At 46.0% G+C, this 25,840-nt stretch overlaps 1 protein-coding gene across 1 annotated transcript in view; it reads right to left on the reverse strand.

Annotated features, from left to right (window-relative positions):
• The window catches only part of LOC119180667 (uncharacterized), a 59,089-nt gene that overhangs the window by 24,623 nt on the left and 8,626 nt on the right, over positions 1-25,840 (reverse strand). The window contains exons 2-4 of the mRNA XM_037431786.2: positions 21,269-21,389; positions 8,130-9,390; positions 2,496-2,643 (exon numbers count right to left, since the gene is read on the reverse strand). Of these exons, the coding sequence (XP_037287683.1) occupies positions 2,496-2,643; positions 8,130-9,390; positions 21,269-21,389 (1,530 nt within the window). The remainder of the gene's footprint in view (positions 1-2,495; positions 2,644-8,129; positions 9,391-21,268; positions 21,390-25,840) is intronic.

The following is a 25,840-nucleotide window of genomic DNA, read 5'->3' on the forward strand; positions in this document are numbered from 1 at the left end:
ATAAAATCGCGAAGAAATTTAGATGGGCTCACCGTGCGATTGCCAGGCAATTAAGTATTTTTTACGTTGAACCACCCATATCAATGAATCGATCTCAGTCGCTCGGAGGGCGCACGCGCTAGCATCCCATCGTGTGTTAGAACTGCCGTCGAATGCTCAAGCAGAGACAAAACACACCGCCGGTCTTGAACGAGCATGAAAAAATACGTGGAGGGAAAAGGGGGGTGGAGGGTCCATTGCTCGAGCAGCAATGAGCTTTGATTAGAAGGGCATGGTTGCGACAAGCTGGCACGCGTGTTTCGGCAAGCATTCAGCGCAGGGCACGTAAACCGTTGTACGTGGTGCACTCTCAACGGCAAGAGATTGTGCGGTAAGAACACTTCTCCCCTTGGCGGCCGTACTTTTGACTTACACCAGCGTTTTGTAGAATGTCACGATGTCGGATCCAAATGAGTTAGCTTTCAGCCTTCATATTGTCACGGGGTCGAGAGGTTCACGAAGGCAGCAGCCGCTGAAAACAGCGGCTGCTGCCACTGAAATTGCCAGTGAGATTACGCGTTGTACGCGTAATCTCATCGCTAGGTTTGAAAATTATTACGATTGTCCGCAGTCATTCGGGCGCGGTGTGTGCAAGGCAGCGTTACAGGCGTAATGGTGCGGTAGCAAAAATAAAAAGGAGCCCGTGCAGCATTACCACTACAACTTTACAAATTATTGCTAAACTGATTCTTTTTTTTCAGTTTTTAAGGTTCGGATAACAGCTTTGCTGTTAAAACACATTCAGAGTCGCATAATGAGGTATGCACACAAACGCCCCTTTAACAAAATGTATCCATGAACCGAAATACGACGTGATCGAACTGATTTGATACGAACGCGGTTGTGTTCTCTGTGTAGCCTACGCGTTTTGCTCGGTCAATAATAAAACTCGACAAAATTTGGTGTTGCACACACAGATTGCAAAGAAAGTGGAAAAAGTTTAGAATAGTGGCAGGGTATGACTTACAGGAGAATGCAAGCGTCAGCTTGTAATACATGTTACTTTTTAAAATTAGCTATGCTTGGAGCACATAAGTCAGTGTAACAAGCTCTTCAAATTAAAAAACGAATCGTTGTGGGGGTAATATCTTCATTTAACCTTGAAGGCTTCGCAAGATCGCAACAGTGCGAGGTTCTTATTATGTGCTTTCACAGCTTGGCAGCACTACACTGCAGTGAAACCACTTTTGCAGGAGGGTCAGGAGCAAACTAATATTCACCTAGATAGATGGTTTCACGACTTGGCACGACCAAAACCACGATATAATTATGAGAGACGCCGTAGCAGAGGGCTCCTGAAATTTCGACCACCTGTGGTTCTTAACGTGCACCCAAATCTGAGCACGCGGGCCTACAACATTTCCACCTCCATCGGAAATGGAGCCGCCACAGCCGGGATTCGATCCTGCGACATGCGGGTCAGCAGTTGAGTACCTTAGCCACTAGACCACCGCGGCAGGCCTTAGCATCACTTTAATGCAGTGAAACCAGCTTTACAGGGTGTCACATGTGAACTGATATGCACCTATTAATTCGTTTAAAATAGTTCAAAAGTTTCAATAATTTAAATTCGATTCGAAGCGAGTTTTAATACTGCATTATTTGTTCTAATATTCACACAAGCCTACAAAATACACATTGCCTTCTTTAGGGTCGTGAAATGTTTTGATAAGCTCGACTTACAACAGCAGACACTTGGAAAAAGCATAGCGAAAAGCGGCTTGCTCCTTTGGTAACAAAGCCGAGGCTACAGTATGCACTGCTAGACTTGGCTAAGGTATGCAAAAGTTAAACAATATTCAGTCAAACTGAAAAATTATTACTTTAGAACTCTGCTCTCTTTAGTTTTGTGGTCGCAGTTTCATTACAAGAAACAAAAGAAAGTGGTATTTTCGTTTACATGTTTCAGGCCACTACCTGAATGCCTGATTGGCAAGCGAGACATCATGGACATCTAAGATTACTTCTGTATTTTGCCCGAAGTGGCTGAATAGCACATTTCCCCAAACCTGCCATATTAGGACTCTCCTTATCTCACAATGCAATGTAATTAATTCACACAACCAAGAGGTGATGGCCCCACCCATATCTTTTTGCACATTTCAGACTCAACGAGTGCCTCTTTAGTGTTCCTTTTAGAAATATGCAAAACATTGCATGAGCAGGGGTTGTGCTGAAAAGAGAAGTGAAAACACGAGTATGAGCAGGGTTCATACACACTCCTGAGATAAGAAGCTTTATAGCATCTTCAACGAATCGTAACCAGGGCGTGCCAAGGTGGGATGATAACTGAAAAAAATGCTGTACTAGAGCACCTCCAGTGTAATTTGTTGAAGTTGCGATTAGGTTCAGCTGTCTGGCACATTAGGGGAAGGGCGAGGAAGACGACGACACAAGAGGCATCTTCCTTTCATGGCAGACAAGAGGGGGAATACAAGAAGAGCATCGTCAGTCACCTCTGGGGAGGGGACGTCGGAGGCGAGGGCACCACTTGCCACCAGCTTGCGGAAGGCGAGTTCGGCTGCCTGGTGCTTGGCCTCCTTCTTGGTCTTGTCCCAGGCCTCGGCCACAGGTTTCTTGTCCAGAAATGCAACTGCTTTGAACCTGCCAAAAAAAAAAGGAGACAACAGGGCTCAACTCTAGAATGGGTTCATTTGGTAGCGCAGTGCTTTCCAGATTTAACATCTAGTTGTTAACGAAAGCATCGCTCATGCCTCAGTGGCATGAACTACCGAAGCTGCTTTGGCCTTGTTTCCTGAAATTGAGCAGCACAGACATTTGGGCAGGTTGGTATGGTCCTACAATGCGACAAAGGTAGTGCTAGCCCTGTCAGTTATTTCTTCCATCTTTGCTAACGTTATTCTATCTTCCTCGCCCCCATAATGTTGAAATGCGAGTGGAAAGGCTGCCCATTGCATTCTTTTACATAGAAGCGGGAGGTAGCAACCTCACTGCCATTTAGCATATTTCCAAAAAAACTGACCAAGTACTCAGGCTTCTAAAGAGAATCCCCAACCGACACAGGGGCCTTGGTGAGGACAGCGCTCTAAGGCTACTACACGCCTTCGCTCTCTGTCACTTCACCTACGAGGCAGGTCTCCTCCAATGGTCGCAGACCGAGCTGAACAAGCTCAACACCATTATCAGAAAGTTAGTCAAGGCTGCCCTAGGTATACCCAGATGTGCGTCGTACGCGAAACTCATGAGTTTAGGCGTGCACAATACTATGCAAGAAATGGCTGAAGCGCAACAGACGGCGCAGCAGGAAAGACTAACGAGGACACGTGCGGGTAGGCTGATACCCAGGGCAATTGGATCAGTCCCCGATAGATCGAAGAACCCGAAGGAGGTCGAGGTCGAACTGAAGGCGAAGCTTAGAGACATGATCAGAACCACTCCCCTGCCGAGAAACATGCATCCGGAACACAATGTCAGCAGGCGAAAAGCGAGAGCGAAAGCTTTATTGAAAGAAATCGAACAGGTAGGACAACAGGCGGCCATCGTGGACGCAGCCTGGGTGAAAGGCCAAGAGGCCTACACGGCTGTGGTGGTCAACAGCCAGGGAGAGGTACGAAACGCCCTGACTATACTCACTAAGGATTTCACGGTTGCGGAACAAGTCGCAATTGCTCTAGCTATCAGGAACAGAAAATGGTCATACGTCTATAGCGACTCCAAAGCAGCAATTACGAGCTTCGACAAGGGCTTTGTTGCTGAGACTGTGGTTAAACTTATACTGAAATTCGATGGTTTCCTGCCATTATGGGACAAGTGGACGAAACTCGGGTCAACCTCAATGAGCTGACGAATGACCTGACACGAGGACTCGCTTGCCATGCCGGTCAGACCCGATGCGACGCCCACTACCATTCCGGGGGCTATAAAGACAATTTAGTCACTTACAACGACATCACAAAATATTATTACTTGGGGCGTAGGCAATTGCCATTGCCACACGCGAAAATGAACAGGGCTGAGGCAGTCACGCTACGTTTACTGCAAACCGGAACTGACCCCAATCCGTATTTTCTACATAAAATTCTCCCTGACAATGAAATGCAAGACAAGTGTGACGCGTGCGATGGCATCTTTGGGATTTGACACATGCTGGCGGGCTCTTCCGCGACTCTCGCCGACCCCGAAGAACAATGGCTTTACTGACAGACGATGGTGCGAAGAGCGTCTCATCAAGACCAACTACGGCCAGTCCAGAAGGTCCACGATGACGCCACAAGGCTCGGCCTGACGGTACCGATGTGGGCGCGGCCCGCCTCAGTCTAAAAAGACCGGGCTTCAGGACACAAATAAAGTTTTGTGAATGAATGAATTAGTGAAAGAAGCAAGCTGTGTTTAGCAGGGGTACGATTTGCCAAAGCGACGTGCATTACCAAAGTATGAGTTAGGCTCTAGAAAATTAGAGAGATTCGTGAAGATGACATTAGCTAATATTTTGTAACAATTACTTGTTAGTGATAAGGGCGGGTAATGAAGAGGTGAATTTCTGGGGCTGGATTAAGAAATTGAAAGCACCTTCACTATGTTCGATTCCTTTGGAAGTTAATTGTTTGAAGATTTTGGCTAGTATCATAGAACTACTACTACGTTAGTGCTTTCAAGAAATTTGCTATTAAGGGGGGAGGCTACCATGGAAGGGCAACTTTCCGGTTTGCGGTTTGTCGAGACGTCCTAATAAAATTTTCAGGGTAGGCTAACAATAAAGCCATTTGAATAACCACGAAATTTCATGCATTTAGGTTCACTGGTTCTCAAGTTACAGCCATTTAACAGGATAGTCCACATAGGTTTCTTAGTCAGGCTCTGGTGAATTTAGTAAATGTGCTAGCACCGTGAAATTCACTGTGATGATTCCTGGATAGGTGCTTTACACTGGGAACGAGCCCTTTCTTTTTATTTCCTTGCAGAAAGTTTTTAGCAGAGCACTGGATTTATTGTTTGCCATTGAGCTTTCATCAATAAAATTTTAAATCACAAATTGCAGACAATATAAAAAGCAGCTGTCACTGTGTGGGCTATTTATTAGGGTACAAAATAAAACAAATCTGATAAAGATCAGATCAACGGTTACAGAGATATCACCAGACTAAACAAAAAATCGGTCTGAAAAAACGGACTTCGAAAGTTTTGAACACATATTTTGGCCTAAAACGACCTTGCACAGTAGCTAGAGGTGTCCTTTCGAACTCTCTTCTTTTGCCACTTTTCCTGTTAGTGTTGCATCTGTTTTCGAGCCTTTTTCAGACAAAGAGTGTCTTTCTCTGCAGCCCGTTAGTTGGTAAGGTGGCCAAGTGTGAGCCCTACCGATGACAACTCTTGGGTGGCCCTGTAGCAGCCGGCGTTGTACCTCAAAACTCTGCCCTTTCCCTACTTGCTTCACATCATATTAGCCTCTGTATTCACGTTACTCATTCTGGCGAGCAGAACTCCACGAGCTCGAAACTATTCCACAGTGCTTAAATAATAGCTGAAACTTCGTAGCAAGTCCAAGCTGGGTGCTTGTTTGAAACTTCACCTCAGTCGCGAGACAGCGCGAGCACGGGGTCTTGGACAAAAGGTCACTAAGGCATTCCCTTGCACGAGGAAATATTTCTCACCAAGTCGTAGCGGCGGCATCCTCAGGTTCAGGCATCATCCGAAACTTCCTCTCAGTAGCCGGCACAGTGCCGAGATTTTGTTGCACAGCAGCATGTTTGCTGTCCTCCGCGGCTAAATCCTCGCACGTCTGAAAACATGTCCGCAAATACACAGTCGACGACGCGGTTGCACTGTTTGGGGCCGTAATCACTGCGGCAGCGAGCGCAACGCATCAGGCGCACTTGTGCATGAAACACCAACACCAGCCTCAGTTGTGACGACAAGGTCTTGTATCGATGATGTAGCCACCTCGACGTCGCGATAACCGTCAATGCAGTCGTCTTGCATAGATGAAGCAGGAACTGCTCCCCCGGAAGCATCGATGCCATAGTCGCGCGTTGCCGCGTGAACGAGCTGTGCCATACGTACGAGCTTCATCTGACGCTTTTTTGAACCGTACGTGTATAGAGTCCCGAACTTTGTTTTGCCCAAGGTGATTGTCAGTGCAACAATTGGTCTCCCGTGAACACGACGAAAGATCCTCTCGTAAAGACGGTAGAATATAGTCTCGTAAATACGGTGAAAGATTGAAAGCACGTGCGAGAACCGAGCGAGATGATGGCGAAAGGGACAAACAAAACACACCGGCCTTGCAAGCGCCAGAGCAGACAGCGAGCCGGCAAAACAGATGCGTCATCGCGCGCAGCAGCCAATAGTAGCCGCGTGATCATCCACCCCCTAGAAAGGCGCACACTTCCTCCAATCACGGCTTCGCATCCAAGACGCGGAAGACTTCAAAACTTTGAGAGCCCCCAATCGTGAGCGATTCCCGCCTCGACCATGCCACTGCTGCTGCCGCGGGTGGCGAAAAAAAAACAACAAACAAGCAAGAATTAACGAGCAAAAAAAGGCCAAGACGGTGGAGCTGGGCCGCGTGGTTGGGAAATTGATAACACGCCTGCGTAGGGGTATTTTCGGCGCTCGATGGCCATTCGCTGGCTGCCGCGGCATGTTATATAATTTATCTGATGTACCTTCGTGATAAATTAGACAATGTTATTTATAGAATAGATAGTTTATAGCCATACTACCTGAATATGTTGTTTTCAAAAAATTGATTTTTTCGTGATTTTTCGGTTTTCACAAGGGCGCGTCCCCCCTTTTAATGCCGTCATAGCGAGGAGCAGAGTGGAATGGTAAGTCATCTATTAGCTTCAAGATTCCAAGTATCACGATAATCACGGAATCCATTGGCATGTACAGTAATTATATTGGTGCGCGTAATGAAGTTTGATGCTACCGGATTCAGAGAACTGCCTTGTAAATGTATCATTAATAACTGGTGCGCACATGTTATCGGGGGTACTGCTTCCAGATGAATCTTCTAGTGATATAGTGTTCTTAGTGGTGGATTAATCATTTGGCTAAACTTCCTATGGTTATTTTCGCATCGCATATATTGATAATAGATAAGAGGGTACGTTTATTGAGAACACTTCTGGCATTACCAAAGAGTACAGATAGCGGGCACGGAAACAGGGTGCTTTGCATGACTCCTAACCATCGTTTTTCATCATGCCGAATCTGCTAACGCTCCTGATTGCGTGGGCGTCGACGCGTGTGTTCATGGGATATCGCCATAAAGCTGCCGTCCCGGCACAGACCGAATGACAGAAGTGGCGACGAAAATTTCTACAATTTTGTTGAGACCGACAAATTCTTCTTCAGGCTTCCAGCCGCATCGACTTCGCCAACATCTCCTGTGGTCCATTTAGGCAAACGGCGCATCGACTTGCGCCGCTTGTGCAATATGAACATATTTCGCAACTAACACTCTCTCTCATAATGCTGCAGGGATAAAAACTGCAGATAATGATGATTAATGCATTTCTTACTGCTCCAAAGCACATCTGAAATTGAGAATCCTACTTAGGATCCCACGAATGCACAAGGACTACGATCACAAAACCATCAGCTATCTCAGTGTGCCATCCCTTTTCAGCCATCTCTCTTCATTGAACATAGATTAGTTACACGATTAGACCGCAATAAGAGAACTGGCATGCATTTAATTATCTCAGGGTCACAGCAATGTCACTGGTTGCTCTGACTGCCAGTTATGCTTTTACACATCAGTGATTATAATGGCAGACATTATAGTGTGGTGCCTTAATGCCTGCAATTAAGGGACAAAATGTACTGGGGCCCTAGACAACTACTAGCCGCTTCCCAATCTTGGTATACTTTTTCGTATGACAGTGGTGTACTGCAGCAAAAGTTACTTTAAAAAGTATTCCACACAGCAGATCACGGCCAGCAAGTTTTCAATTTTGCCCTTCGTTCTCTCTCTGTTTTTTTTTTTTTAAGGATCTAGTCTTGACTTTTTCTTTTTCTAACTTAAGACTATGCTTGTGCGATCAGGAGATCTGCTCTAAAATCACAAGTCTGCCAGGCAAATTGGGGCAGTTAGCAGGTACAATACGAGACATGCCACACACCTTGGGTTGTGGGGCGGGCCATCCGTTGCCACGATGTCTATTTTGGCCTCGACGTGCTGCATCTGGCCAAACTCGTGGAACGCACTCACGGGGTTTTTGGTCAGGGACGCGTAGCTGGGGAACTTGGAAATGCTTTGTGGCCCCGGAGGATTGGATGGCGGTGCTGGTGTGGGCGCAGCCACGGGTGCCTCTTCCCGCGTGGGCCCGTTGGTGCCGGCATCGCTGCCGTTGCTGCTCTGCTGCAGCTGCTGCTGCTGCTGCTGTTGCTGCCCGTAGCTAACCTCTAGCGACTGCGACACCACAGACTGGGTGATCTTGAGGTTGGCTGCCGCGGCCGCCACGGAGGCTGGCGTAGCCTGCGGTGGCATGACCCCGCCATTGGCCGCTGCCATGCCAGCCGCCGCAGCGGCGGCCTGTTGCTGCATCATCATCTGCGCAAAGGTGTTGCTCAGCCGCAGCAGTTCGTGGGGAGGGAGGGGCTGCCTGGCAGGTTTCGGGGGTCCCTTGGGTCCTCCCCGCGGACCGCCTACCCCGTTGGGCCCGGCGGCGACCATGTTTTCGTCGTCGCCGCCAAAGTCCGGCGGAGCGCCGGCGTCGCGGGGCGACGCCTGCTGCTTGCTGGCTGCCGCAGCTGCCGCGGCCGCTGCAAAGAGGTTGTTCCTTTCTAGGTCGCCGTAGCTGCCTGGCACGAGAGTCCAGGCCGGCGGCGTGTCCCACACCTTTGTGAGGACGCCCCGGTCTTGGAGCCGGTACAAAATGGGGTTAACCTCGCGCTTGTGCTTCAGGCCCAGGGCCTTCACCATGTCCTTGGTGTACACGGGCGTGCCAATGGTGCGCAGGTGCGAAATGACCAGCGCCGTCAGGTCCGTCTGCAAGATGTTGTTGGAGGCCGCTGCCGCTGCGGCGGGAGGACCCGCCGCCGGCTGCTGTGCCACCGCCAGCGCCGCCGCATTGTTGGCGGTCGTGACGGCAACACTGTTGGGGGCCACCGGCAACAGGGAGTTGGCGCACGGGACGAGCGAGTTGTTGGGCACCGGCGCGACCAGAGCAGAGCCCAGTGGGGACTGCTGTGGCTGTTGTGGCGACTGCTGCTGCGGTGGAAGAGGTGCGCCGCCCAGCTGCTGAGGAGCCAGGGACGGAGGCGCCGCGAACCTGCCACCTCCGCGGGTGACCACCAGGTTGGGAGGTAGGTTGGGAGGAGGCGAGCTCTCGGGCAGCCGCACCGGCCCCTGTTGCTGCTCATCCTCATTGACCAGCACGTCTGAGAGAGCAGAGCAAGGAGGCGTGTCACAGTGAGCGGTACGTGTAGTGTTTTCTAAGCACAGCAGTATTTGTGACAGGCCAAAAATGTCTCCATAACGAAATATGTGTACATGTGCCAGGAATCACCTCACATCATTTTACCTCCCCTGCCAATCGAGCCCAATGTTTGCCTTGCTCAAGTACTACAGTGCGATCTAAGAATGGCGACAGTTCATGTCAGGTAAACTGACTATATACACGAAGTTTGCCCAAGATCAGGTTCAGATTCCGTTGCGTACATTTTCAACTATTCATGAAAGTGGGTTTCGGGCACTTAAGGCCAGATTATCTTTCACTGGCAAATATTGAAGGAGTACCTCCATCACTATTCAAACCCTTCTTTTTTACTCATAGGCTCCGTCGACTGCACTATGAAATGATTAGTGCAGCAAGAATGAAAGTGACAGCGGCACGCCTAAGTACGAGATTATTCAATTTAGAAAATTTTAAAAATACAGAAAGAACTCGACGCTCAACTTGATCTTCACAGGGTCACATAACCACATTTCACTCGCCCTGTGACGTTGGATCTTGGAGCTCCAATGAAATAAGCTGGAAGCTTCTACATGAAGTAAGCTTGCACACCGTTGTTGCTTGTCCTTTCGAACATATTGTTGATGCCGTTGCCACAGTAACAGACATGGTGGCTGATTTGACAGAACTTGAGACGGCACTGCTGTTCTGAAGTGAGGTATTGTGTTGCTGTTCCCTTCATCAACAATCCATATAACTCTCTCTTCAACTCCCTCTACTCCTTTCTGAGAAGGGAATTTATGGAACTGGCCTTACACGAGCTGTTTAGTGAGCCACCCGACAATATACAAGAGTGCAGCGATGTTCATTTAACGAAGGGGATTACTTGCACCGCTTTAACAACAATCAAGGGCCTACCACACGCGCAAAAAAGGGCAGCCCACAAATGCATAGATGCAAGAAGAGGAAAGAGGGAGAAGCCTTTTGTATGCACATACAACCCATGCAAGCAAGAAAATTCTGAGGCGAAATGGTAGCCGGGGCCTCACTCGTGCTTTGCAGTCGTGTTTTTTTTTTTGCCATGTCCTTTACTTGGGGTTCAATGAAAAAGCACAGCAAAACACCAGCAATCTCAGTTTTCATACTCCACCGTGACCTCTGCTAACGTTACATTTATCCAATCGAAAGACTTGGCCCTTCATTGTCATTTTCACTTGTAATAGTCCAGGCGAGCGCCACTACGTGCCGATACAATCGGCAGCGATGTAGGGACCTTACATGATTAAAACACTAAATCATTTGATATTTGTGCTTCGACCTATGCTAAATTATCCCTAGCCGTTAGTCTACACAAAGCACAAATAAAAAATAGCTGCTTTCAAATGGTAGAGGAGAAGGCCCCTTTAAAGGGCCCTTAAAACACCCAGAGGCCGACGCGTACATGTGGCGTTACAATTGTGTACGAGTATGCAGTGAACGCTGGTGGAGTTCCGCGTGTTTTCTTGTTTTGCTTTTCAGTTCACTAGGCTGCGTTCATCGGCTTGTTTGACCACCTGTCTTGTGCCCTTCCTCAGCCTCCGAGATGAAAATTCAATAAATGCGTGCTTCTGATCGCAGAAAATAGGCTTCTTTTTTTTTTCGCCCAATGACAGCATCTCTTGTACACAGAGTCACCTAATGATACAGTTGATGTCATGCCAGCTGTTCTCAATAGAGGAAAGGTACGAAGATGAGCACACGAGCTTCCGTAGGTGGTTTAGGGGCCCTTTAAAGGGACATCATAGTCAAATAACAATTTACATGAGAGTGAAAGCTCAATGTACAATGTCAAAATGACACTATTTATCAACAGCAGTGCCCTATTTACCGAGAAATTAGGTAAATGCAGGTGAACGGGTGCACTACGATTAAACCTTCTCAAAATGATCTTGGCGACAGTTGAACCGCCTACAATTAATTACTAGTAATCGAACTAGCTGCACTAAATAAAGAACTGCCCGTGCATCAAGAGACGCAATAAAATACTGCTTGATTGTTTCTGATTCATCCATAAAAAAAGAACCGCCGAATGTTACTATGAGGAATGGCGCGAGTGGTTCAAAAATTCAATTTTTGCCTGGTTACACTGGACAGGTCCTGCCATCTAGTGGGGCCTAGTTGAACCAAAACATGTCTGTAATCTCGGAGTCAATGACAGGAAACTGATGAATGGCCTTTGTTTCCGCTGTGGAACCCGCTGCTATCAGCGGCCATGCACTAAAGCCGGGCAATGTTGTGCACGGCAACAGTGACGCGAGACGGTCCGGCAGGTAATTAGAAGTGCGCTAACACGATGCGCACCACTAAAACGTGATTTTTATTTCAAAATAAGCGTTGCTTAACATGAAAGTAACCCTACGAGGTTTTTGGACTGCTATTTCAATTAAATGTTGCTTTCAGTGTCCGTTTACGGTATGGGACTAACTGCTAGAAATTTTTTTAAAAAGCGATAAGCATTAGAGATTATTGATTGATTGATACGTGGGGTTTAACGTCCCAAAACCACCATATGATTTGAGAGACGCCGTATTGGAGGGCTCCGAAAATTTCGACCACCTGAGGTTCTTTAACGTGCACCCAAATCTGTACACACGGGCCTACAACATTTCCGCCTCCATTGGAAATGCAGCCGCCGCAGCCGGGACTCGATCCCGCGACCTGCGGGTCAGCAGCCGGGTACCTTAGCCACTAGACCACCGCCGCAGGGCCACTAGAGATTATTGGTCTGCATTAAAAAAGCGCAGTTTTTTTTGGCACACGTGAGCATTGTAAAGGAAGTCCTAGTTTTGTTATTTTTCATAACTAAAGATTTCATTAAAAAAGGGCTTTAAAGAAAACACTGCTTCCTCCGATTCGACTCCTTAAAAAGCTAAATATTTTGTAGGGGCATGACAGATGCTTTAGCCAGTGCAATAAACCAAAACAAATGAAATCAGATAAATATATTTAATATAGTGATTAAATAACCAAGAAACGTCAACTAGCATCAGGGGCACTTCCATACAAACAGGCAGCCTACTAAATCTTGTGGCATGATTTCGCTTATTGAGCTTCATTGCACGCTCCCTAATGTGATAAGTAGAGACCAGAACATTAGGCAAAAGATTGTTTTAGGTGCCGACAATAGGCTCTAAAAACTGCCATTTAGGTAGAAATTGGCATTAAAAACTATTCTTTAGGCATATATAGGCACAATTCATAATTACTTCAGTAGCGTGCTCAAGACAAATATTCAACTTGTAACAAACACAGGCAAATTCTGTGCTTTAGGAAAGCTATATTTATATTTTACATAAAAAGTAATAGCATAAAAAGAAACCAATCATTTGCATTGATTTAGGTGAAAGCTGAGGTAATTTACCCTTCTGGGAAAGGCTATGAAAACCGTGACAAACTTTCATCTCAAGGTTTTTCGACCATGAATTGTGCATGGTTTCAGTCAGTAATTGCTTTTATGCGAAAAAGAATGCTCGACGTCCACTGAAGTGAGTGAAGTGTACTCATGGCCTAGCACTTTGAATGCTTGAATTGCATCCAGGATATTTGAATTAGCACCACTCGAAACTTTAGACACTTGCGTTAGCACATAAAATCTGGGATTCTTTTCAAGGCAGATTCAAGCTTTGAGGCAACTCTGTCAGGGACGGGTCTATTGGGGACGAGGCGAACCTCTCCTGTACGTCCGAAAAAAAAAAAAAAGGGCATCCTTTAGCTTTTTCTTTAAGCGTTGAACGCGATAGCGATCCTGCCCCTGATGCATAATTCCTTCACTTAGTACATACCTTTATTGCAAATGTTACTTGACAAGTTTAAATTGTTGATTACTATACAGTATAAACGATAAAGTTGAAAGTGGCTTGTGTCAGTGTAGCTTCCACATATGGCTGCATTTCTGTGTAATAGGTGCATGCGAGTTCACAGATGTGGATATAAAAATAACAAAATGAATTTGTGTGCCCAAGGAATGACCTTAAGGTACATGTTATTTGCGCGAATTCAGGGGTTATTTAAATAAATTGGCAGTTGCATAACCAATTTTGGAAGCGTTATGCCTATGCGTGCGTCAGAGTGGACATCAAACTTAAAATATTGTTGCCTTTTCCAATTTCTTCTCCCCGGTTGCTCACATGGACTGTTTCTCGATAAAAGGAGTAGCGCTGTGATCCACTGGTCCATTGCCTCAGAAGGTCATTTTACGGCTTCTCTTGATTCCGCATCGCTCGGCAGACAAGTTGTTATGAAAAACATAAATGCCAACAAAACTTGCGTGTAGGCTGTAGTCAGCAGCGCTAGGCTAGCTTAGCTTCGCCTGATTAGCATGCATTCTAGATACACTGTACTGATTGATTGATATGTGGGGTTTAACGTCCCAAAACCACTATATGATTATGAGAGACGCCGTAGTGGAGGGCTCCGGAAATTTAGACCACCTGGGGTTCTTTAACGTGCACCCAAATCTGAGCACACGGGCCTACAACATTTCCGCCTCCATCGGAAATGCAGCCGCCGCAGCCGGGATTCGAACCCGCGCCCTGCGGGTCAGCAGCCGAGTACCTTAGCCACTAGACCACCGCGGCGGGGCTAGATACACTGTACTCTACCCTCCCAAACGCTATCGCCAACTGCACTACTCTCGAACCTAGCAACGGGGATCTTCAAGGGGCAGTGGATACACTAGCGTTAGCCTCTCCTCGCTTCGCTACAGTACACTCTTGCCATGCTGACACAACCATGCTGCACTACTCTCGAACCAAGAGATTGAAATCTTTCAGGGGGGCCTGCTAGCGCTATAGGTGCTAGCCTCGTTTTTCCTCGCTGGGGTACTAGCCCGGCTCACGTAAAAGCGCGTTTAATGGTGCATTTAGACAATGGACCAAATCCGGATTTGTCGTGGACGCGGACGGCTAATCCACAGATGATCCGCCTACAGGCGCATCCACACGACGGACGGTGTCCTAGGAGTAAACAGCCGGATTACCCTCGATAGCATATTCACCGCTCACCTGCGCCTGCTGGCAGCAGACCGGTTTAAGAGTATTTAACATAAATGCCCGCAAGAAGCGACGCTTGGCTGTGATGTCTGTCGCATTGTGAGAAATGAACGAGGAGTGTTATTCATTCAGAAGAAAGGGTAGTTGCTGGCAGAATGTTCTTTCAACTAGATTGTACCCCACTTGTAGAACTTCTCAACGCGTCTCCCATCCTTTCTTAGAAGCGATACAGCGCGGTTCCAGAAGTTAGAAAGTTTCACCACCATGACGGCTAAGAATCTCGTGTGTCAAACAACGACGGCGACATTTCCCGAACCACCAAAAGTGATTTCCACGTATTTATACACCTGAGAACAAAGCCACCGGAAACTAAGTAAACCATGCTCAAGCATAGATGATGCCGACCAGTCAGGCAGCTGTCCACGAGCAGACGAAAAGTATACTGGTTGCCAGAAACCCCGAGCTAATGCGCTGAAGTATCGGTTTTCTCCCGCTAGAATCGCGATGTGAGAAACAGGTTGGGGTCATCCGTCCACGCGGCTCGCGGACGAGGGCAATCGCTGATGTGAGGTCACGTGACGTGCCGTCTGTCCCGCCTCATCCGGATTTGGTCCGTCGTCTAAATTCACCATAAAATGCGATGTCATTGGAGCGTTGGCAAAAGTCACATGCGTCGGATTGCATTGGCCGAGTCTAGATATAGGTTCGCTGTGGCAGTTCGTTGACTCATGATCTGTTTTCGCCGATAAAACACTGTGTATGCGCGCGTCAACCCTACGTCAAACCATAATCGCACCTTACCTGTAGCGAAAAACATTAACGAAAAAAAAAGAATCTAGGGTACTATGCACGTGTTGTCGTTAATATGGCCACACCAAGTGCTTCTTACTTTCCTCCATATGAAGAGCTCATTTAAGCAAAACGTTTACTCGATGAATGTGAAAAGGCCGATTTTAGGCACTGAAAATCTCGTATAGGCACGAACCTCAAAGTAGGCACTTATAGGCAGAATAAATACAGTCGACGACCGATAATTCGGACTCCACGAAGAATGCAAATAAGTCAGAATTATCGAAAGTCCGAAAAAACGAATAGGCAAGAAAAAAAAAAAAAACCTTTATTGACACTTCAGTCTACCGGTGGCCGAAAAAAGTCGTTAATGTGTTGCTGCACGCACTTCCGCTTACGTGCAAGCAAGTCCGCCTGTATCTCCGCCAGTGTGATACGATCGCTGAACGTCGACAGAAGAACAGCAAGGGCTCGAAACAGGTCCGCATGCGACGGCTCCGGAGCACACGGCGCGTCATCATCGTCAGAGTCAGAATTGCTGTTTGACGGTTGCAGAACCTGCTCAATTATGTCGTCATTCAATTCGGCACACGACACTGCACTGTCGACGTTTGCAAAGTCTTCAAACGTAACAGTGTCGGGAATCGGCACACCGCAGCCTCGCAGGTCATCGATAACGTCCGGACCTGAGCTCGATGCGCCGGGCGGCAGGTCCGGCTCTTCAGTTGCATTGTCGAGTTCTTCGGCTGCAGTGTCGGCGGTGTCGGGCTCACTACGCAATGTAAATCCTGCGTGCCGGAAACAGTTGCTGATCGTGCCTGCCGACACTGCCTTTCAGGCATCAGCAAGCATGCTCACGGCTGACATAAAATCAACGTTGTATTTTATCTGGCTCTCTAATCAGAGCAACACGCGCTGCAGCATGCGTGAACGATACAGCACCTTCAAATTCTTGATGATACCTTGGTCCATAGGTTGCAGAATACTGGTCGTATTCGGCGGCAGGTATTCTAGCTCGATGGCTTTCAGACAGCTGATCGGCGCATGGGCAGTACAGTTATCTACGAACAAAAGGACCTTGCGCTTTTGCAATTCAAACTTTCCGTCCAATTTTCCGACGTACTCTTCGAACAGCTTCTGCTTGACCCACGCCTTTGTACTGGCTTCGAACCAGACAGGCAAATTTTTTTTCCCCTTAAAACATCGAGGGTTTTTCGATTTCCCGATTACCAGCAGCGGGAGCTTTTCCGTGCCAGAAGCGTTGCAGCCGACAACGACAGTGACTCGTTCCTTGCTGAGTTTACCTCTGTGGCAAGGTTCTCCAAAACGGGCGAGTGTCTTCTCCGGTAGTAGCTTATAGAAAAGCCCGGTTTCATTGAGGTTGAAGCTGTCGTCAGCCGAGTAGCGCCGAAGCAGCTCCACCAACTTTCCACCACGGTAGTTCGCTACCAGTGTGCTATACACGGCACCGCTCTCACCGCACATTTTTTCGAAAGCGAGGTCGTACCACTTTTTAAAGTTTCAGAGCCAGCCATCGGTGAACTTAAATTCATCAATGCCAAGGTGAAGTGCCAATGTCTCGGCCTTTTGCTTCAAGAGGTGGCCGAAAACGGGAACCCGTTGAGCGACGGTAGCGTTAAGCCAAATGCTCAACGCTTCTTCCAACTGCGGATGAACACCTTGGCACACCCTCTTTTGTTCACTTCCGGATGATGCCTCCGTCGTGCCTAAAATCTTGTCCTTATTCTTCATGTAGTCCGATATGGTTTGCTTCAGAATGTTGAACTCTCGAGCAACTTGCGGACGACCACTGAGCACTTGCTGAATGATGGCAGCTTTCTTTGCCATGGTTAGCGTTGTATATCTGCCGCGTTTCGTCGACGCGGCCTTCGGCACTGGCTGTGAGGGCACCGTTGGTGCCATTTAACTTCAGATCTTGTGAGACAGCTGGACGTAAAATAAAGCAAGTCTCAAAATAAATATGAACGCACGCAGAATTCAGCAAAACGCTGTACCGCACACACATGTGACAGAATGGCAGCGATAGCCGCACAGCGAGGGTGGCGAGGGTATAAAGGAACCGGAATGTGGGATGATCACGATGTCGATACGATCACGATGTCGATACGATCCCCAACAGTTGAGTCATGCCTCCAAGATCGGCATTTTCAAGTACAAATCTCTGAGGCACAAAGTTGCAATCGAAATGAAGCCTCATAGATTACCAATTAGCTTTCGCTTTGATCTCTGAGGCCATACTTTGTATGGTATGTGTGCCGAAGGAGATAATGGCTGCCGATTCGGCTTGCACGGCAGTCGGGCAGGGTCCGAATTATCGAATGTAGACCTGGCAGCTGCCCGAAATATCGGTCCTCTATACACATTACTTCTATTGGACCATCGGCGGTGCCGCGCGACTATCCAAATCATCAGTGTCCGATTTATCGGTCGGCGACTACATGTGATTAAAATGCCTCCCATTCCTTACTTTGTGTTTTTATGTGAAATCAGCTCGAAACAGACTCCAGGAAAAAATGGGCATTTTACCTAAAGGCCCAGTCTTTAGTGATAAGGAAGTATGCCAAGCTTCAATCAAAAATGTTCATTAGCAAGAAAATTATGACTGTTCCCAAACAGCAAAACACCAGAAATGAAAGTTCTGAAAAAATCAACAAAGAACATTTGAAACAGGTGCAGCGCTTACACGAGGTGATCAGGAGCGCTGAAATTCTCCATATTTTTAGCTAGTTCCACTGTGGACTCCTGCGTGCCTTTGCTGAAGCGGCAACTCGATTTTTTGTTTTAGCTTCATTTGCAGCCTCAGTACAGTACATCATCCTCTCGTGATGCAGTGCTGATCATTTATGAGACAGGCTTTTCCAGTGTAGAGGCCACAATTTTGCGAACTTGCTTCAAAATATCCAATGTGCTTCTGTTGCCATCATTTGACAGCATCACACACAGCATCACAAAATTCAAATGTGGCAGTTTACAGACATAGTTGTCCTTGATCATGAACATCTGATGTGCCATGCTGCACGTTCAGCTGGTAAGAAGTTGATCAGTATAACGATTGAAAATTATGTGTTGACAATGCCTTTAGAGCATTATTACACTTTGGCATTTGATGTGGTTGCTAAATAACCAGAAAAATGCTACACATCAAGCTATATGCATATGATGAACACAAAACTGGCATTTCAGTTTCGGTTTCAAAGATGATAGGTGGTGTAACATATTTGCTTGCATCTTTTGAAAGGAACTGCATAGGCAGAAAATGCATACGGCAAAATTATGGGCAAAAACTTGCCCATTTAACATGATTATAAGCTAACAATGACACTTTGCAAAAAAAAAAATTTACTTTTTCCATTTGGCCTCATACCGTAGAAGGTCACTAAAGAGCAAAACAATTTTTCGCATATTAGTAAAGTACAATTCCCCAATACCAAAAACACTACTTTTACAAGGACACAACGCTTAGTAAGCGAGAAGTCATGTGAAAAGAAAATGCGGGTAGCAATGCGACCTTGTGATTCCCGCAAACACTGTGACATCAGAAATTTGAAGGCACTTACTGGGTCTTACGTAGCTTCCAATCGATGAAAAAGAAGTTAATTGTACCCTGTGGGTGCGCGGACTTGGCATACGATGTTTCAGAAAATCTCCCCATTTGAGCCAATGCCACGAAAATACCAAAAATACATCTGAAATTTCTTACGTCACACGGGGATATTTTCGCACGAAATTTAGTAGTGAAACTTCCACTTCAATTTTCTAAGCTAATAATGAACTTATGATGGTGAAATAGATGACATCAGAGTGCTCAGAAGGCAGTTGGTCAATCCAAACCAAGCCATTATTCCTCTTTAGTGTCCTATTAAGAAAATGAAGCATGTTGGTCAGCTCTAAAGCCCCTGAATCACCTTACCGCTCTTGCCCAAGCAGCAAGTGAACAAACTACTTTGCAAAAGCACAGAAGGATGGAGAGAAGGCACAAGACAGTCCTTGCGAGAACAGCGTCTTTTGTGTTACAGACCCGTTAGCAAAAGTGCCTTGGCAGAAACGTCACACGTTAAGTTGGAAATTTCTTACACACATTTGAAAAGCCTGCTTACTACCAGTGAAGCCGGTAGTCATCAAGTTTCAATGCTGCTTAAAAAGCACTATGCATTATCTTGCAAGAATTTATCATTGGCGTTTGCTGGCTACATTGATGCAGTATGATATAAATAAATCTCTCAGAACTAGACTATCTGTGAGACTGTGTATAACTGAAATTTTTTTAGAAGGACTGAGAATGAACTACGAATAATGATGTGACGATATCACACTTCAGGTCAGCATTCTCTCCATAAATGTGGGCTCATAATTTAATGTAAATGGGAATGCTCAAATTTCATTTGAGAGGCTGCAGCGGCTGAACGTATGGGACACACTCAAAGGTGCTCAGTCAGCCAATGCTTGACCGAAAACAACATATGGCATTTGATAAGACGGATGCTTGGGCTAGTTGGTAATTTGAATCAACATATTTACACAGTGCAACCAAGTCATTGTTCCTCTTCAGTGTCCTTTTAAGAGAGTGAGAAATGTTGATCAGCTCTAAGCCACTGAGTCCCCCCCTACCGCTCTTGCCTGTGCAGCAAGCGAGTGAACTACTTTGAAAAAGCACAGAAGGCGCTGTGCAAATATGTTGAACACCTGAGACATGATAACAAGTCAGACAATAACTGACACATCACATAACTGACACAGTAGCGACATGAATTTTTAGAAGCTGCCATTTTCTATAGCTCAATGAAGGTTTTAAAGCCAAACATTGATCCACTTTTGGCAAGTAATCAGTTTCGGCAACACTACCGAGTTGTGGTGTGACCACACAGGAGCCGACTCTTCTGCGGCGATCACTGCATCGAACACACGTGTAGAGCCACCACTCAGATTGTTTTATGAGCAAACCCTCAGAGGTATCCTAACAATGTTCCTTTGTCAAAGTGTTCTGAAAACACAGCTGACACTGTGCCCAGCACTTGAAGACTTTAGTGCCGAAATAAAAGTTTTTCAGCATCCATATTTTGCTACGAGTCACCTGTTCACTAATGAGAAGGGAATCAATGTGTAAAAAAATTGTATGTGGAAGCACTCCTCTGTACACAATTCAAGTGCTCCCAATCGTTATACTTGCGAATGCAATAATACCATATAGGTCTTGGCTCTAATCTTTTCCATGAGGTGATCCATGCTGCTCAAGCAAAAGGGCAAGACAACAGTGAATTCTTTTAGACTCTATGAAGAGGAGTGCTTTTAAATTCATGCACTAAAGTAGACAGGTATGAGTGAATTTGACTCTGAGATCACTGTCAGGAGACACGGGGCTCATGCACCCATGGTACATGTTCAGTGACAATGGGAGCATACATGAAAATGTAAGATCTTTATGCCCTGTGTAATGTACACAATTGGGGTACAGCTCACATTCAAGACGGCTGTTTGTGGGACTAATATCCCTGTCACACGGGCACCCGCGAAGATCGTTTAACTCCCTTGTCCTTACGACAACGAAGATGCGGTCCGTGTCACACGGCCACCCTTACGAAAACGAAGGTAAATGGAGCATTTCGCAAAAGACGTTCGTCCTTTGCGAAGTGCTCCACGTTGACGGTGTTCAACGGAGTTTGGTGGTGGCCGTGTGACGGGGGTATAACTCACTGAAGGCAAATCATAGTCGAACACCACTATTTAATGTGCTTCCGCTATTGGGACTGAACCTGCGAGTAACTTGGTCCACTTTATGTAGCAGGGCCATCCAGTTTTTTCAACCAAGTCGACTGTCAAGTAGTTTCCTTTGATGTTTGTACCTATGGGTGCTTTATCCTATTTTTCCCAAAGAACTACTAAGATCCCACACATTCGGTGAGTGTTTCACTGCAGCGGAAGCATCGCCCTTTCGAATCGAGGTGGAATATTAAGTAACAAACTGTAAGTAACAAGCTGTCCGGTAGCACAGATGTAGGCGGCGCAAAGTGCAAAAGGCAAACTCACCAGACACGTCAGTCGCTCCCGTGGGGAAGGGTGGGGGCGGCGAACGGCCGTCTGTGATGGCCAGAGGCTTGCCAGTCGAGTTCTCGTCAGAATGCCCTCTCAACTTATGCCAACCGTCGGCCTGCGCAAGACAACACAGGACAATCAGGTTAGCAATGGCAAACACAAGTAGGACTGACCTACGTCGACCACTGCACACACAAACCTTCCAGTGTTAAGGTTCCTGAAACTTCAAAGTAATACACTCCATGCCAATAAAAAAACGCGAAACATATTTTTTAACAGATTCGCTGTGACAAAGAACATGGCCAGAGCTCGAAACGTATACACAGGAGCTTGTGTTGGGGCTAGTTGGAACATCTTAGTGAAATAAGCACCGCTGCACAGTAGTAAAAACACACACACATGCACGCACACATGTGTACATGCACGCACACATGTACACACGCACGTGCCACCAGGTATGTGCCAATGCGCAACTGCGATGGTTGCACTCCAATAGCAGCGAGCTGCTGCTGCTCGGCCAGGCAGGGCAGCCTGGGAATTTCAGACCAACTCGGTACATGCATGCAACTAAAACATGCTTTGACGAACTGTGGGAGAGGGTGCCCACATATGCAGCCTAAGTGAATAAGAGACTACTTAATACCCTGCTTTTATAGCAGTCTATTAAACCTTGAATTTGTATTCCTACGATTCAGCACAAGCTATATTCAAGTGTTGCTCAACCCCGGAGGAATAAGATAACGAATGCCATGTACGGTATTCCCGTCACGCACCGTCAAGTGGAATTAATTTTGATAATGACATAAGTACGTGACTGCCGACGTGAGTACTGTTGCATCAGGCCATAAGGTACCTTTCAAACGGCAGTGTTTCCGACGCGCATTGTAGACCCACAATGTGCACACAACTACTACACTTACAAAACACATCTCAATCCACTTTGCTTGTAACGCTTGGCTCAAAGCCAAACAATGCAACATATAAACACTCGCCGACTCTCACAACATGAAACTGAAAACCCACAAGGCGTGTGTTTCGGCGAATTTTTCGCACCTTTGTTCGTGCACAAACAATACGAAAACTCGCATATAAGCGTTTTTACATTTATTTCCCGATTTAACAGATGCTGTGGCAGGTTTTCATAACTTGGAAGTTTTCTGATTGTGAAACAATGCTGCAGGAGTAATAGCTTTAAGCAAGGTGACTGATGCACTCGTAAGGTAGCCAAAATCAGCAACAGCCAGAGGCTTTCCTTCATGTCCTGTCAGCTTTCACAGTACAAAATTACTTGAGTTCACTTATTACTTTCCCTTCATATTTGAGAGACTTTTTAACTTTATTTAGAAATATTTTCAGGAATGAGAAAATTGATTAAACTTCTGTTTTTTGTGGGATGATTACCTGAATTTAAAAAATTACTTCATGGCATCTGTCAAATCTGGTAGAGGGCTCAGACCCTACAGGCAGCAGGTTTTTTCTTCTTGTCCACTCTCATTGTTTTTTATTAGACAACTACTAAACTTCAACTTAAGACAATTAGGAATATCCCTTATGTTTTTTCTTGGCTTCGTTACCTATTGGCTTCACATCTCAGCGGTATGGTATACAATAGTACACATCAACTGCAGAGGTGCTTCACACATTACTTCAAATGACTTGAAGTGCTGCGTGCCCATTCGCACAGACTTCCTGAATGGACAACACGCACTCATTCAACTTCGTTGAGCTGCGTCTGCACGAAAATTGGGCTGCATTTACACAGTCATTTGCACGAAAACAATAGGTTTTGGTGTAAAGAACCAACCACCCCCTGTGTCACGAGTTCGCGTCAACTGCCACAATCCTTGTGAGCACTCTTTCCTAGCGGATTTTTTCAATGCAGATAGGCGGCAGAGTTGCACGGTAGTGCGAAGGCTGATGTCTTAGCCTCAGCGGAGCTTTATGGAGGGAGTCGGGCATATTTACGCTGCCACAGAAAGAATTATAGCAGCACCTAGAAAGCCTTCAATGAAATGAGCTGCCAATGCAGTGCTCATAAGGACACAATTTTGTGTGCTTAGGCAGCCACCTATCTACACGAAAACCACACTGGGTCCCACCTCACTTGGCACTCCCTAAATACAAAACGGCAAATGAGCTCTATAAAACATTCCAAATAATTAATCATCATGCTCGTGCAAATGAGCTTTCCGGCTTTGATAAGTGGGTCATCAGCTACCTATACAGACAAAAAAAAAGAAAAGATGCAAAACTTTTTGTCAGTTCTAGTTTGTTGCCTAAGTAGGCTGGCACATAAGCTTATAGAATCCATCAGTTATGAGCGGAGTTAGAAATTTGTTGTGTGCTGTAAGTTAAGCAGAGAGGAATGGCACAGAGAAAAGACGTCACGAAAAGCGTCATGACCTTGAGCAAGTTTTTTTCTTCTTCACACATGCAGCCGACTTCAGAAAAGTATTCGGGACTACAGATATGAAAATACATGCACAATATGCCTAAACTACAGATACTATGATACAGTTGTCTGTGACGTAATGACATATTTTTAAGGGCTTTTGCAAAAAAGTGAAAAAGGTAACATTAATGTCTCACCACATTGAAACTTACAAGCCAAGCTCGAATCATTAACGAACACCACTTAATCAGAAAAAAGTATACATTCACTCTAGACAAAAACGTGCATTGCCGAGATGTTTTTTTGTGTTGACTGCACTCAAGCAACAGCAATTTCTCAAATGGGTTTGCCATTTAGACGACAGTTTGGCTGTAATACAAGACTTTCAAATGCGCTGCGTGAAAAAGTTAGGGGTGCGGCACCTGCCTTGAACAACCGAGACTTTTGTCGACAGAGTATTACACTACTAACACTGCTGTCGCAGCATTAGACACTTCACCACGTGGGCCATTCTATGTGCGTGAGAAACTCTTTGTCACATCACACTGTATTGGCAACCAGCAGTATGCCTTTGCTTATGGCGCAACACAAAAGTCTTCCTTTCCTTTCTTTAGGCAGAAAACGTAGCGAGACACCTCTGTGCTGTGCAGTATCACTATATAATTGATAGACCATTAAAGTAGTCCACTACCCTGATACAAAAACATTTTACAATTAAATCTTGCTGCAGACATGCAAATACTCAAAAGATTCTATCGCAATACTTTTGTATCGTGATACTGCCCATCACTAGCGTCACTGTGATTGTGAATGCGCACGTGGGTATGTGGCGACCTCTCATGGAAGCCACAATAACTATTCAGCTAAGACTCGCTTAAATCAACCAGTGGCCATGAATTTGGGTATATGGCACAGTGACTACCAAATGTCAGTATATGGCATAATTTTCACAACGTTCAGTGAAAGGTTTGTAGCTCACTGAGAATTCTATTGTAAATTCCAGGCCATATGCTACACAACAATGTTTGGCCTCTCTGTGCTCATGAGCTCTGACTATAAATCAGCGGCGTTTGTGAAACGATGTTGAAGAAGTGTCGTAGGGTGCCCTTGATGACCTAAAAAGCTCGCAGGCCAGCAGGTTTGCCCGAATCAGAGTGTCCCAGCGAGGCATTCTAATAACTCGCTCTCAATACAGATCAGAGAAACAAAGCGCTTTAAAAGCACAGATATTAGCAAGTGAAGATATAAGTTTGCTGCGACACTAGTACCTGCTGTGCCACCAACATTCAAAGCCATTTTCTTATTGACTAATTGCTGTAGCATGCCACACCCTGAAATCATCGCCGCTACCCCAGCATGCCACTGCCACTCACTCGTACAGTGTTCAACAGGCTTGATATACATTGTAAAAAGAAAAGGTGAATTGCAGTGTCTTTTTGCCTCATAACAATAGTCATCGGGGTTCACCTGCACTTTTTAAAATGCGAAGCATTTCTTAGCGAACTTCAGCGACTTTGAGCGTATCTATCTATCTAGCCCCTCACGTTTGGGTGCTCTCGTGGTCACCCCCTTAACTTGGCATGAACCAAAATTAGCATAGGAGGGTAAGATTGATTTATAAATATGATGCGCTGGTCAAGACATGAATAATATCGCAATCCTGTCGCGTACGTTGTCAAACACTTGCCGCCAGACAGTGACACATACTGTCCTGCTGGTATGTTGGTATGTGCCACAGGTGACTGACACTTAGTATTCACCCCGGAATGAGGAGAACACACATGGGAAATTTTAACGCCCATGTGTGTTTACCGACATTGGCAGTGTACACCCGACGAATGCAAAGAATTGATGTCAGGGTCCCAGCTGGAATCGAACCCAAGCATTCTGTGTGCAATGAAGCATTTTATCACAGAGCTACGCCAGGTCTCGTAACTACTTTTCAAATAGACACTAATCTTCGTGAAACGTCAATAGTGGTTGCAGTGCTGCCTACCCATTTTTATAAACATTACATATGTACTTCTTTGAAACAGCCGTCACGTCAGGTTAATGTGAAATGTGGTTAGTTGCCATGTGCTGAAGCTGATTTATGTAGCAGTGTCCAGGGCCAGCATCCTCGCAAGCATTAGAACTTCATATCAGCTTCTGGTGTTGCTAATACGCAAGTTCCA

Source organism: Rhipicephalus microplus, chromosome 10 (genome assembly GCF_043290135.1).
Source record: "Rhipicephalus microplus isolate Deutch F79 chromosome 10, USDA_Rmic, whole genome shotgun sequence".
NCBI classification, from domain to species: Eukaryota; Metazoa; Arthropoda; class Arachnida; order Ixodida; family Ixodidae; genus Rhipicephalus; species Rhipicephalus microplus.